This window comes from Dermacentor silvarum, chromosome 2 (assembly GCF_013339745.2).
Source record: "Dermacentor silvarum isolate Dsil-2018 chromosome 2, BIME_Dsil_1.4, whole genome shotgun sequence".
Lineage (NCBI taxonomy): Eukaryota > Metazoa > Arthropoda > Arachnida > Ixodida > Ixodidae > Dermacentor > Dermacentor silvarum.
In genome coordinates, this window is record NC_051155.1 from 170,637,289 (window position 1) to 170,651,193 (window position 13,905).

At 43.4% G+C, this 13,905-nt stretch overlaps 2 protein-coding genes across 2 annotated transcripts in view; one reads left to right on the forward strand and one right to left on the reverse strand.

The window, feature by feature from the left end:
• The window catches only part of LOC119442102 (U2 snRNP-associated SURP motif-containing protein-like), a 68,639-nt gene extending 61,020 nt beyond the window's left edge, over positions 1–7,619 (reverse strand). Inside the window, exons 1-3 of the mRNA XM_037706840.2 lie at positions 7,501–7,619; positions 7,010–7,087; positions 6,477–6,591 (exon numbers count right to left, since the gene is read on the reverse strand). Of these exons, the coding sequence (XP_037562768.1) occupies positions 6,477–6,591; positions 7,010–7,087; positions 7,501–7,512 (205 nt within the window). The 5' untranslated portion in view covers positions 7,513–7,619. The remainder of the gene's footprint in view (positions 1–6,476; positions 6,592–7,009; positions 7,088–7,500) is intronic.
• Positions 7,620–7,745: 126 nt separating this feature from the next.
• LOC119442104 (eukaryotic translation initiation factor 2A) overlaps positions 7,746–13,905 on the forward strand; it is a 31,759-nt gene continuing 25,599 nt past the window's right edge. The window contains exons 1-6 of the mRNA XM_049661903.1: positions 7,746–7,814; positions 8,352–8,421; positions 11,592–11,666; positions 11,744–11,862; positions 12,872–12,968; positions 13,649–13,731. Of these exons, the coding sequence (XP_049517860.1) occupies positions 7,787–7,814; positions 8,352–8,421; positions 11,592–11,666; positions 11,744–11,862; positions 12,872–12,968; positions 13,649–13,731 (472 nt within the window). The 5' untranslated portion in view covers positions 7,746–7,786. The remainder of the gene's footprint in view (positions 7,815–8,351; positions 8,422–11,591; positions 11,667–11,743; positions 11,863–12,871; positions 12,969–13,648; positions 13,732–13,905) is intronic.

Sequence of the window (13,905 nt, forward strand, 5' to 3'; positions counted from 1 at the left end):
AATGAAACAACAAATTTTCATGCCCCTGAGATTTTCTATATTTGAGTAAAGGGCAAGATTCAGATGACTAAACAGACTTCACTATTTGAAACATTTTTCTTTAAGTGCATGACGCAATGCATAAAAGCCAATTTGCTGTGAACACATCCAGACTTTCACGCAATGTGTCGGTACCATCCTTGTCATTTGGGCCTTCCATCCTATTTGACTGCCATACTTTCAAGGCTTTTACTTCTTATGCCACATAAAGAGGTAAAAGAAATAAAGGGGAAGGAGAGGGCAGAGGTTAGTTTGTCTGATTTTGAATACCCTATAAATAGATCTGCACAAATAACCCTGCAAAGGTGTCATTTAACTTGCCTGCACCATTTAAACCAGTTCATGTGGCACAGTACTGAATTGTTGGTTTCTGTCCTGGGTAAAAGGAAATACACTGGTTAGACCCATCTGTAACACCTTTGCAACACCATGTACATTGTTTACAGGCATTTTTATGTACTATCGACCAAAAAAGTTTACGGACCACGGGATCTCAGAAAACGCTAAATATCCGAGTAGCCTTTAAAAGTAGCCACTAAAACCGTACATCCCAATGTTGTTCACATATACCAGTAGAGGCTGAAAATGGGAATACATGGCAGCGGAGCTATTCAGCTTTTTGTCAGATCCCTGGCCCGTAAACTTATTTGGTCGATAGTACATGCATGCACGCATGTGGTGTATATATATCGTAGCCCTCAACAGAATATGTGCAAAACCTGCAAGCGCACTTCTCCAAACATTTCATTTGACTTGACCAAAATGGCAGACCTCGGGTAGAATCATAATTAAAAGCCAACTGCAATGAAATTTCGGACCACATAAAAAGCCTAGCAATGTGGATATACGGAAGCCTCCGTGCAAAATTTTACGTTTTAAATACATGTGGAAGCGTCAAGAAAAGCTAGGGAAGATAGCCGTTTTTGATACTGAAATGTTTCAAAAAAGAAAAAGCCTCCATCACCGTTTCCTGAAAGTGATGCATGACCTAGCGCTCCTAGACATGACTTGCGAGGCAAGCCGGTGCTCGCAGCCGGCGCCCTCAAAAATCTTGGACTGCATAGTGGGACTTCAGAGAGACAACCACCAGGCGCACGCTTTGTCTGCTTAGGTGAAAGGCTGCTAACAAGAAAGCTATGCAATTAACAGCCCAGTTGAATTGCCAAGATTACTTTAGTGGTATATACTACTCACTTATAACAAATTTAGCCAAAGCGAGATTTAGTTGCTGTTGGTCTTTATCATGTCAAGATGCGGGCTGGTGACATCAATTATGCCACCCTCCCTACCAAGCACCGTCCAAGTTTTCAAAATGTGTCTCTTAAAGGGACTGACAATCGATATTTAAGGACAATTTATAATGGTGCCAACGCAAAGCTCACCCCCTCAGTAGTGCTTACAGCTGCAGCAGCTACTCCTAAAGTGCATGAATATTTTGCAAGCAGAATTTATTGCTCTAAGCAGCATCTAAAAAAGTAAGAGTCCCTCCAGCAACGCTGAGAAGTGAAAACGATGCCGCTAGCCTGCCTCGAAAATTGTGAAAGCCGCCCATCGTCCTGCTTTAAGTGGAGAGAGTGCAACTGTAGTTAACCACCTATATTGTCACCTTTCCAACCACTTTTAAAGGTAAATTGACTGGTACAATAAGTTTGTGTTATCGTACAGATCTTTCTTATATTATTGCAATGGCAATTATATGGACACTCCAAAAGATTTCTGCCGTCGTCATCGCCGTGAGGTTCCGTATGATGTCAACGGCGATGAAATCGTCGCCGCGCTCCGGATGCTGTATGTGCGAGTGAAAGGGCGCGAGGGACGTGCACTTTCACAGGGAGCGAACGCACGTCGGAGAGCAAACGCGCGCTCTGCGCCGGGCTCCCTGAAGGGCTGCAGAATTAAACGTCTCTTTCCGCCTTTCCATATATAGAGAGCAAACGCAACCTTTTCTGTCGCACGAAAGGCTGTGGGGGGGCGGGAGGGAGGGAGGGGAGACGACGTTTAGGTGCGGCACCAAATACGTATTTATATAAAAACGCCGCGCGCATTCAGTGCGAACGCGGGCAAAACGCCCACGGCGTCGACAACAGTTCTGTGCGTTGCTGGTGCTGCTGCATGTCCAAGTTTATACAGCTGATAAAACTACTATCCTTACTCCGTATAGCTCTCTACTAATTTGCTATCGCAATTGGTGCTTCGCCTTTCGGGTGAAACTGCGACAAATTTTTTGTACCACATTTTTCTTTAACACTTTTTCTTCGCCTACGTTGTGGCTGGCTGGCTCCCGTCGTCGTTATTCTGTCGACAGACGAGCCAATCCAATTCATTGAAAACGAAGGCAGCGCCACTTTACTACTCACTACAAACGAAGGCCTATATGCACACTTTAAGTCAGAAAAAACTTTTAACAGAAAAAAGTGCACTGCATTTTAATACTAATAAAAAGACCAGGAACCACATACACCGATAGAAGGTCATGTGGTAGACCTCTTAAGCATTTTTATCTTTTTGGTGCGTGGGGTGCCAAAGGTAATTTTTCCTGGCTTTTAGTGAAGAATTAAAAATATAAATCCTAGTTTTAACTAATGGGATAGGCAATCTTTCCATTAGCAGGGCTATCTCAATTCATGTTCTGAGCGGTTGTCTGTCCCTTTAACAGTGTTACTAGCAACACGGCCATCTTGGTGTGTATATAGACCAAACAACATGCCTCACTGTCATTCCGTCACCACTGGTAGTCTAGTTTTTGTTCTTACTGCCTTTCAAGTAAATAGCAAAAAAGGGGTGGGGAAAGGAAAAAGTAGCACTTTAAACCGAAAGGCGAAGCACTGATTGCAATAGCAAATTATTAGCTATATATGAAATAAGATTCGCAGTTTTATCAGCTGTATAAACTGCTGTAAGTAATCGCTTACTAACTAAATTAACAAGCACGGCGTACGTGCGCACAGGCAAACAAGAACACATCTCACTCGATGACAGCGGACAGTCACTGTCATAACGCTGGCGTGATGAAGAGCGGCAGCAGCAGCGAGCGAATTCCCCTTCGTGCTGCCTCTTGCTTCAACGTGAACTAGGCGTGCGAGAACACAGCACACAAGAAGACATCACCTTTCTCAGGTCGGCTAGATTTTGAACCCACTGCTGATTACCTTGAAGATAGGACACGTGCGGCTGCGCTCAGCTGAGCCTTGTGCAGCTACTGCCGAAGCAAAAGCAAGCTCGCATGCTACACCCCTCCCCCCCCCACCCCTTTGCATGCGCACATCTCACTGTTCGACCCCCTTGCCCATTCACCCTCCCAGTCTTCCTTCCTTGTGTGCAAGTAGATGCTGCTGCGATTTTCTCACACTTGGACTTTATATGGAACGTCATGGCGATGCCAACGGTGGAAATTCGCTTGGAGTGTCAATATAATTGCTATCGGAATAAAATTAAACCTGCCTGTTTGCCACTGAAGGTAGAACAAGTTCGAGCGAAGACGCTCACTCTGTACATAGTTTCTAGAGATATACTGCCTAATTATCTGCAATACAAGCGAGGTCGTTGCACACCTGCCCACCTGTGAACTTTAGAATTTGTAAAAATCGCACGGGCACGACCTCACAATTATCACGAGGTGGGAATGAGAAGGGTTGGGGGATAGCACAGACTTTCTTTCTTAACTAGCTCTGAGCACAGACTTTTTGTGGGATAGATCCACACTTAATTAACAATGATTTACCTTCAGACGCAGCACACAAGCAGCCACAAACGTTTGGGTTATGGGCTATTAAAAGCGTGCATAAGCTTCCAAATACTTATTGCAATAGGGTTGGCGGTGATAGCTATGAATTTGAGATGCAAGATCCCGAAAGGGGATTTGCTGATAAGCGGAACAGGAAACTGAGTGTGCGCCAGCCTTTTTACGTGACACAGGCGGGCAAGTACTGCAGGAAAGCTGGTACGACTGATGGCTACTGTTTTAAATCACATGCACCTCATGCCTTTTCTTGTTTAAATGGGATCTAAAAAAATTAAATTGTGGGGTTTTACGTGCCAAAACCAGTTCTGATTATGAGGCACGCCGTAGTGGAGGACTCCGGAAATTTGGACCACCTGGGGTTCTTTAACGTGCACCTAAATCTAAGTACACGGGTGTTTTCGCATTTCGCCCCCATCGAAATGCGGCCGCCGTGGCCGGGATTCGATCCCGCGACCTCATGCTCAGCAGCCCGTTTAAATGGGATCTAGCGACTAAAAAACGTGTGATAGATTGCAGTTTGGCGATGTACTCAACGTAAGTGCCTAAAGATAATGTTTTCTGGGAATGCATCAACCAGTAATAAAGAAGCATAACTATATAGGGTCATTTCTTATAAGGTATTCTAGATCGCAAAAGGTGGCCCCGGGAAATTGTGCGAAATGGGATCGTATCAACGAGGTTCTATGTATACGAAAAATTTGGGAGAATCGGTAGGTACACAATTAATTGAAAATACACAGAATTTATAAATTTTCTTGTAAGAGGCATTCCCAACCAGAGCCAGGCCTTTCATGCATACTCGCACATTATTCTTTACCTATAAAAAAAAAAAAAACTTTAATAATTCACTCAGTGGCTTTTAACCCCTTCTATGCCTTGGATGAGCAGGGTTTGTTCATGTGTTTCTAGTAAAAACGGTGAAGGACGAGCTAGGCTCATCAATGGTACTTTTCACTTTGTAGGAATGCCATGGACAAACTGGTTTCAAGTGCTTTGTCATGCTTCGTACGGATGGCAGCCCACAATCCGTGGGGCAGCGCAAGCATGAGTATGTTTATTCTTGCTGAGGAAGTAAAAGAAGTTTGCGGCTGGGGCTTTTAAGAATGGCGCTGGTGGCAGCTCAAGCTTTGTTGGCTTCTCCGTGAGAAAGAAAAGCTGACTTCAGGGATTAATCGAGTGATCCTGAAGATGAAGTGCACTGCTCTTCTAATGAAGAAGACACCGAGATTCTCGAAGCTCACTTGCTTGTCTTCTGAGAGTGGCACTTCTGGTGACTTCAAGGCAATGGTGCAAACTCGATGTAAACAAAGCCCCTGCCTACCAGCCACGCTATCCATTTCTGGGGTCTCTAGGTAAGAGGTTTGATGTGGAGGACACAAGTGACTCGTTGGATCTCCTTTTGTGTTTGTGTTCATTTTTCATACCTATCGCACAATATACGGTATAGCACAGTTTTAAGCTTCAGTTGTGCAATAATGGTGGAGATTTTCAATAAATAAATGCTTAAGACATTATAGTGTTCTGCATAAAAAATTCTGCAATAAAAAAAATTGGCAATGTTGGCCAGAATTCCGGATAACAGCGTGGCAAGGAAGGGGTTAAAATGCAAATACTTACAAAGCCAACTGTGCACCGCCCCCCATGCATAATGCCACAGATGTGGATTTTGTACAAACCTGCAGCAAGTTGTCTATTTATCTGCTTTCATTTCCCTTTACCTTATTATTTTTACACTTCAATTCAACGTAAGATAAACTTTGCCCATGCTTTCTTTGGCTGCATTGTCTGTCACTTCATATGGGTGCGATGAACAAAAAAAATCAAGCCCTTAAGATCCCCGTTATGCCCTTAAGATCCCCCTTATTCTTCTTGGTGTGTTGTACTAAGTCTTTGAAATATGCTGACTAAGGTGACTTGGCGCAAAGTGGTGGACAGACACAAACAAAAAAACAGACAAGGGCAAGTGCTCGTCCTTGCTAGTTTTTTTATTTGCACCTGTACGCCACTTTGCACTAAGCTACCATAGTTAGAATGCAATACCAACTAGCCCAACAGTCAGCCCTTCTTTGAAGCATGGTGCAAATGCAGTGGACAAGCAGGCTGCCTGCACCGACCTGTGCATTGACATTTGTCAGAGACTTGCTTCACTGTCACACTGAGGACGTGCCGCTAAAACTGCACAGCACGATTTCTGAATTTTCGCACACTGCTGCGACTGGTTCACAATGGTGCCGGAATAGAGAGCAGACTCCATGTTGCCCTCCTCAGAACTAAAGGTACTTAAGTATGCAATCCTATTTTGTTTGTAACATAGTTCATAAAAAGGAGCTATTATACATTTAAAGTACAGTCGGCATCAAAAGCTTACCACGGGACTTCACTTGAGAACTCAACGTTCAAATTGAGTCAATTGTTACTATAGCCAGTAAAACTGTAGAAAATTAAGTGGTTCACATATACTAGTGCAGGCTGGAAATCCCACTGCCAGGCTACATGTTTCGACTGCAGAAATATTTAGCCTTTAACACGATTCATAAGCTTTCCACAGTGACTGTACCCTCGAGAAACCCTCACGGTAGCCAATATATGAAAGTGAAGAAAGTCGGACACACTTCATGTAATTTATTTATGCCAGCTTTCAGAAACAAGAATGCTTACATTCAGCAAGCAAAGAACCGTTCTGATGAAAACTTACCACCGGAGCCTGCATTGATGACACTACCACGAACAAACAGCTTTCCATGTTTAGCAGGTTCTTCAAAAGATGCGAGGAACTCTTCATATGCCTCTGCAGCTGCCTTGTCTTCTTCCTTCGTGGAACAAGAGCAACAGCCATGAAGATTGCTCACTTTCTATTAAAAAAATTGAGGCAGCAGCCTCCACATCAGCTTCATACGTCAATATTATGCTAATATTAGAGTAAACAGCTCATTTTGCTATGTTTATTTCATAGCAACAAATCTTAGTCTGCAATGTTTACTGCACGTTATGGCACAGAACGCCCTGTTACACATGAATTCTGTGTTAGAGCCTAAAAAATGTATGCGAACTGTAAGCACGTCCTATTTGTGATGTGAAATCATTGACGTTTATTAAGTACCAAATTTCTAACGAACAAACAAACATACCTACATACATACCAAGCAATCTTAAAAGAGTAGAAAGGCGCTGTTTTGCATCCAACAAGTTAGAAGTCACATTGCATTTTCTGATCAATACAACACCTACCTCTTTTTTGAATTTGTCTTTCACCGCCAACTTCTTCGCCAGGGGATTTATGTTGAAGGCCTTTACCTTCGGTCCTCCCTGGATTTGGGATTGATGCAATGACAAATGAGCAAGACATATTTGACCGCACGTATTAAACCGCCCTCCCACCGCTCTTCAAAGGTGCGTTGTAGACCGGATCGCGGCAATCGACAGATCTGTTCATACCCAATCCTTGGCGAAACCGCGATTAAAAAGATAATTCTAGGCGTACAGTCGTTTTCGACGTCTCGTCATTCACTGCGACACAAACGCAGTACATAGACAAACACTAACAGCACTGGCGCAGCAAGAAGTGTCGACAAGTACCTACTAGTCGCCTCCCGGACGATCGTTGACCTAAGCCTAAACGCCAGGAAGCCCAAATAACAACTCTGCGCTTAATAAGTCTCCCAAATAGAATCAATGACTGCAGTGCACTTATACTCGAAGTAACAAGCAAATGTGCTTACCGGTCCACTCATTATGGATCAGTCTATATACATTACACCGCTTAATCAACACCGAGCAGAACACGACCTCACGAAAACAACCGTTCAGGTTTTGTGGGTTTCCTAAAGCCCACTTCACGACCACGGATCTGAAAATGTTCAATACGTAAAATCAACTTAATTGAATGCTTAGTACGTGCACAACACAAAGTTATATATAACAAAGTGTGTTATAATTTAAGGTGTAACTCAAATATTTACCAAGTAAAGTTTTTGTTCAGGTTTTTCTGGTTTGGCTGCAAGCAAGATGGCAGCTTCCAGGCCGCTGATTGCTGGTAATGATTTTTGTTAGAACATAGCGTGTAACTGCGGCGCTTTTAATGTCTTGGCAAGCACCAACTAGTTCGTCTGCGATATAATATACTCACACACACACCGTCATGCCTCCTTAAAGGAAAACATTGGCAATACCTCGCTGACTACCGTAACCACTTTGCACGTTTCACACCTGCAAGCAGACGTGCCCCGAACACAACCTCATCGCGCGCTTTCAAAAATGTGGGCTAGCAGCTCGCTTTTTAGGAGCCATATCTCTACATACCGTCTCTGTTTTTCTTATAAATTTGCAGCGTAGGATACGATTTGGTTTTGCAATGTTACTGCGTTCAATTTTTGATAGAGACCTGCCAAAAGTGACAGATGGAAGTTTATCCTCGCGATGTGTGTTTCATGATTTGCTTAAGATTACGATGGTGTATAAGCCCTCAGCGTTAGTCGTCTGACATGTGAGATTGCGCCAGTCACAGTCGGTGCTCCTGCCTTGGTATCTCACACTGACATCTTTCCTATTTTGGGCTGAAATTTTTTTTCAGTTCGAGGATCAAGAGGAGTGGCGTTTTATGAAGGACAGCAAGATTATTCCGAGCTCAGTGGATTTCAGAGGTGGGCGATGCTCTTGCGCCGGCATTTGCTGCAGTGCCTCAGTAGTTCTGGCCATGACAACTGCAGAACACATTATATTAATTAAAAGAGAGAGAGAGAGAAGTACATTTCTTTTACATGTCACTGCGACACTAGCTTAAACTAGTTTACCGGCGATTTAAACCTTAGAAGTGGGATGATCATTAATGCACATGAAGCCAGGAGGTTCAAATGGTACACCTGTATTCTCATTTGTTGCACTGTTGGATATCGCCACTAATAATGTATTTCTAATACATGCACTCATCAACAGCATAACGAACTGCGGAAATGACGGAACAAGAAAGAAAGAATACCCGTCGTGGTTGCTTAGTGGCTTTGGCGTTGCGCTGCGAAGCACGAGGTCGCGGATCAAATCCCGGCCGCGGCGGCCGCATTTCAATGGGGGCGAAATGCAAGAACGCCTGCTTACTGTGCATTAGGTGCATGTTAAAAAATCCCAGGTGATCAAAATTAATCCCGAATCCCCCCCCCCCCCCCCCCCCCCCCACTACGGCGTGTCTCATACTCAGATGGTGGTTTTATCACGTAAAGCCCCAGAATTTAATTATTTTTTTTAAGGGCAAGGAAACAGTGCATGTGATCCATCATGCTTTCTTGTCCTGTCATCTGTGCTATTCATAAATCAACTAGCCCAGTTGTGTACTCGTGTAGTGAATTTGCGATTGAAAGAAAGTTTTAACTCTGGCTTCACCACCTATGCAGGTGGCATCTTCAGTATGCACTGACACAAATGAAGGAGGTCCCAGTCTACTTATCACACACGTCCTTGTAAATGTTCGACAAGGAAGCCATGGCTGGTGTTGCACGCCGATGCGTCATGACGGATGAACCAGGATTCCAGGAGTTTTGCCCCACTTTTGCTCTTGGGCCAGTGTCGTCGCATTTTCAAGGTCGAAACTATGCCCTGTCGTCCAGCAGTGTTCGACAAGTTCCATCTTAGAATGCGTTGCATGGGTGGCCTTGGCAACGTCTCCTTTGTATTCTGTCAATCTCGTTGCCATTTTTCTGCCCATTTCGCCAATGTAAGACGCGTCACAATCCCCGCGTTGGACTTTGTCGATGACCCCGCTCCGATTGTCCACAGGGGTGCGGTCTTTCGGTTTTGTGAACACATTCCCCAAGGTATAATGGGGTTTAAAAACAGTTTGTTTGCCCAGCGGACACAAAGCTCTCCATACAGTGTCTGACACACCCTGGACATAGAGAATAGATACAATAGACGCTGCCTTCACTCGTGACTCACTCGCCCTTCTCCTCCGCATTCGCTTCTGGGTATCGTTAATAAACGTCCTGCAATAATGGTGTCGTTTTAATGCATCAAGCACCTTTTCTACTTGTAGCCGAAAGTGCTTGCTCTAGCACACTGCATCACAGCGTGATAAAGTTCTTACAAGGGAGCATTTGTGTTCGGTCGGGTGATGCGAGTCAAAGGATAAAAAATGTTTGGTGTCACACTGCTTACGGTACACTGTCATTTCCACACTGCCATTATGAGTCCGGCGTACGAGCACATCCAGAAAAGGCAAGACATCATCTCTCTCTGTTTCCTACGTCAACTGAATGGCGTGGTGTATGCTGTTCAGTGCCGTGTGATAGGCAACCAGGTTTGCCCTTTCCAGAATTAGAGAGAAGATTGTAATTTAGAAAGTCGTACGTTCTTGTCCGTGGAGGAGATTGTAATTTTGTGGTTTTGCTTGAACCAAACCTACTTCAGTTTGCCAACACGATTTATCATCAAATTGAAAGGTGCCCTACGGGAAGTCTTGTCTCTGTTACCGTGGCCAATGTAGTGATGGAGCACTTCGAAACACAGGTGCTGAACTCGCTATCCTTTCGGGTGAAAATGTATTGTAGGTATGTGGATGACACTTTTGTAATTTTGAAAAGGGCTAACGTGGTTGCCTTCCACACGGCGCTGAACAGCGCACACCACACCATTCAATTGACGTACGAAACAGAGAGAGATATTGTCTTGCCTTTTCTGGATGTGCTTGTGTGCCGGGCCGATAATGGCAGTGTGGAAACGACAGTGTACCGTAAGCAGTGTGACACTGAAAAATTTTTTTATCCTTTGACTCGCATCACTCGACCGAACACAGATGCTCCGTTGTAAGAACTTTTTTGTCATATTGTGATGCAGTGTGCTCGAGCAAGCAGTTGTGGCTACAAGAAGAAGAAAAGGTGCTTGATGCATTAAAACGACGCCATTATCCCAGGACGTTTATTAGCGATACCCAGAAGTAAATGCGGAGGAAGAGGGGGAGTGAGTTATGAGTGAAGGCAGCGTCTGTTGTATCTATTCCCTATGTTCAGGGTGTGTCAGACACTATTCGGAGAGCTTTGCTTTCGCTGGGCATACAAACCATTTTTAAACCCCATTATACCTTGGGGAATGTGTTCACGAAACCGAAAGACCACACCCCTGTGGATGATCAGAGCGGGGCCACCTACAAAGTCTGATGCAGGGATTGTGATGCGACATAATTGGCGAAACTGGCAGCAAAAAGGCAACAAGATTAAAAGAACACAAAGGAGACGTTACCAAGGGCACCCATGCAATGCGTTTTAAGGCGGAACTTGTCGAACAATGCGACGACACTGGCCCGAGTGCAAAAGTGGGGGAAAAGAAAACTCCTGGAATCCTGGTTCATCCGTTGTGACGCATCGGCGAGCAACACCAACCGTGGCCCCCTGCCGTACGTTTACAAGGACGTGTGTGATAAGTAGATTGGGGCTTTCCTCATTTGTGTTAGTGCATACTGAAGATGCCACCTGCATAGGTGGCGAAACGTCTATACCCTTTTGGTTGTTAATTTGTTATGTTAAGTCGGAGTAAAACTTCTTTAAATCATGAATTCACCCGGCTTTTGGAACATTTTTGCAGTGAATTTGCCCAGAAACATTTGCTATGATTCTACTTTTCGAAAGAGCATTATAAAGTGCAGCTTGCTTATCAATGAAAGAATGTTGCTGCCTCCTGAAAAAATAATGATTTACTATGCATTGTAGCAGTTTTCATTGTGTCAGGGTCTTGTACACAAGTCGTGCTGTGGAACAGCCATGGAACAATTTCTTATGTGAAAAGGCACCCTGTGTGAAACATGCTTGGGAAATATTTCTAATTTCAGAGACACCACACGGTCCTGCAGAGTTATTGCCTTCAGCAAGGATGGGAAACTTTTTGCTTGGAGTAATGAGGAGAAGTATGTTTATACTGGCCAACTGCTTTTATTGCCTTATCATTTCTTCATGGTCAATGACGGCACATTTGTTTATGCAGAGTCCAGGTTGTTGCTCTACCATCATTCGAAAAAGTGCTTGAAGTTCCCAAGCCAAAGACATTGTATCTGGAGTTCTCGCCGAAGGGAAGTATCTTGTGCACGTGGGAGCAGTACACAGGTATGTGTCATTGCGTTACTGATGCTTGCAAGTATAGCCACAAGGACTTCTTAACGCATCCTTGCGTGAAGCTGAATAACTGGAAGACACAATACAAGAAGAAAAGAAAAATGAAGCTGATGGCAGTGTGTATGTGCCTGTTGTTGCTTTGGTTTAGATGTTAGATATCCCTTTGCATTGAATTGAAAGTCATGGGTAACGACTATCTAGCATATGGCATTGCCTTGCCAAAGCACATTGCTTGTTATGTAACAGGGTTACTTAGTCGGCAGTACCTTGCTGCAGGATTCATATTCTTGCTGTTAGAGAGGACCAGCTCAAAGCTCAATTACAGCCTGGCTTGCTACGGTAAACCCACTGGCTTATAATTTACCAACGTTATCATGACTTGCCAAAATATAAATTTCGAGCTGTATATGAGCCCCCATGACAGTGTGAAACCATGTTCAAGTCACATATGTTCTCAGAGTTCATATGCGAAGAGTTGATGTTTTCAAAAGCATTTGTGTCTCATTAATTCAATGAAAGCTACATAACATGTACGTATTGCAGGACACAGACTTTGTCACTAGTTTTGAAGAGATAATAAAGGATTAATTTTACTTTATTCATCTTGTCTCTTAACATTTTCTCCTTCTATTCTGCTGTGTGTATGGTTTTGCCTACAATTCTGTAATTGCAGCAGATGATTTGAATGAGTTGAAATGTAGTTATTGAAACTGTCAGGTGAGTAAGTGAAAGTGAACCTTGCTATTTTTTCAATCTTTTTATGTCCACGTGTTCAAGGGATGAAGGTGCAGAATTGCATTATGTGCTAAATGAAAAAAAAGTGCTGAGCTTGAGCATACAAAGAAAATGTGTGGGTGCTAATGTGCAATTGAGCTGTTTGCTTACATGTGCGTTGAAATTCTTTGTTTGCCTTGCCATGCACAATCAATTCTGTGCTTCATGCAAGACCTTCAGAGTGACACTATTCTGCCCTTGGTGAATGAAAATTTACATCCTCCAGGCTCCAAGGATTCTCAAGAGCAGCCTAACATGTTTGTTTACGATATCAAGTCCAAGAAGTGCCTTCGATCCTTCGTGCAGAAGAAGCAAAGTTCATGGTAAGAAGTTTTAAATGCTTTTGTTTTTATAATAACATAAATTTGCAATATGTTATAGCATATTTCAGTGCTTTCATTTACCTAAGGCAAGCTTGAGGTTTTCTAAAGAGGCAGCTATAATTTATATGGGTCTCATACGGGGGTGCATTTTTGATCGCGTTAGACTCCTTTGCTCAGGCTGCGAAAGGGAGCCAATTGCTGTCGAGAAATTTGATTGAAAATGCACCATGTAGCACATGTATTAATTCTTGCAGCCCCTTCTGAGTATTGCTGAAGTTGCACATTCTCGAAACACAATAATGTCTCTGCCATGGAGAGCCATAGAACAGTTATGAGATCCTTTGATTTAGAATTGTGCCCCTTTTTGTGTGTGCATATTCCCATTCTCACTCGGAAAGGTGGCTTTCTTGCAAAGTTACTTGCTTCATGGTTAAACTTGCACAATTTCAAAGTTGGAAAGTTGAAGGGGAAAAAAAAAAACTTATAGCATAGGTCCACATTTAACACGAGGCATTTCATTAATCTGATAACTTTATGAAGTAGCATGTCTGTGCAGACGTGGTGCCAGTGCCATGATAACGCTGAAACTAATACTTTTAATTTGTTTATTAGTTAATATTCATGCCACTAACTAAACAAAGGTATTACTAATTAGCTTGAGTGCCTCTGGCATCTTTCAGGCAGCCCCAGTGGACTGATGATGAGAGCATTTGTGCGCGGAGCATGAACAATGAGGTTCACATCTTTGAAAGCAACAATTTCGGTAAGTTGTAGAGACTCGGCTAATGACAAAGTGGTTTGTTGCAGCAGGGCTTCCAGGCATGGCATTCAGAGTCACTCCAGCTTAGAAGGTGGCAAAGTTATTCCATAGAATCTTCTCTGTACTTGTTTTCAATGGTAGATTTTATCAGTTGACTAATTTCTGTGCTGTAATTGA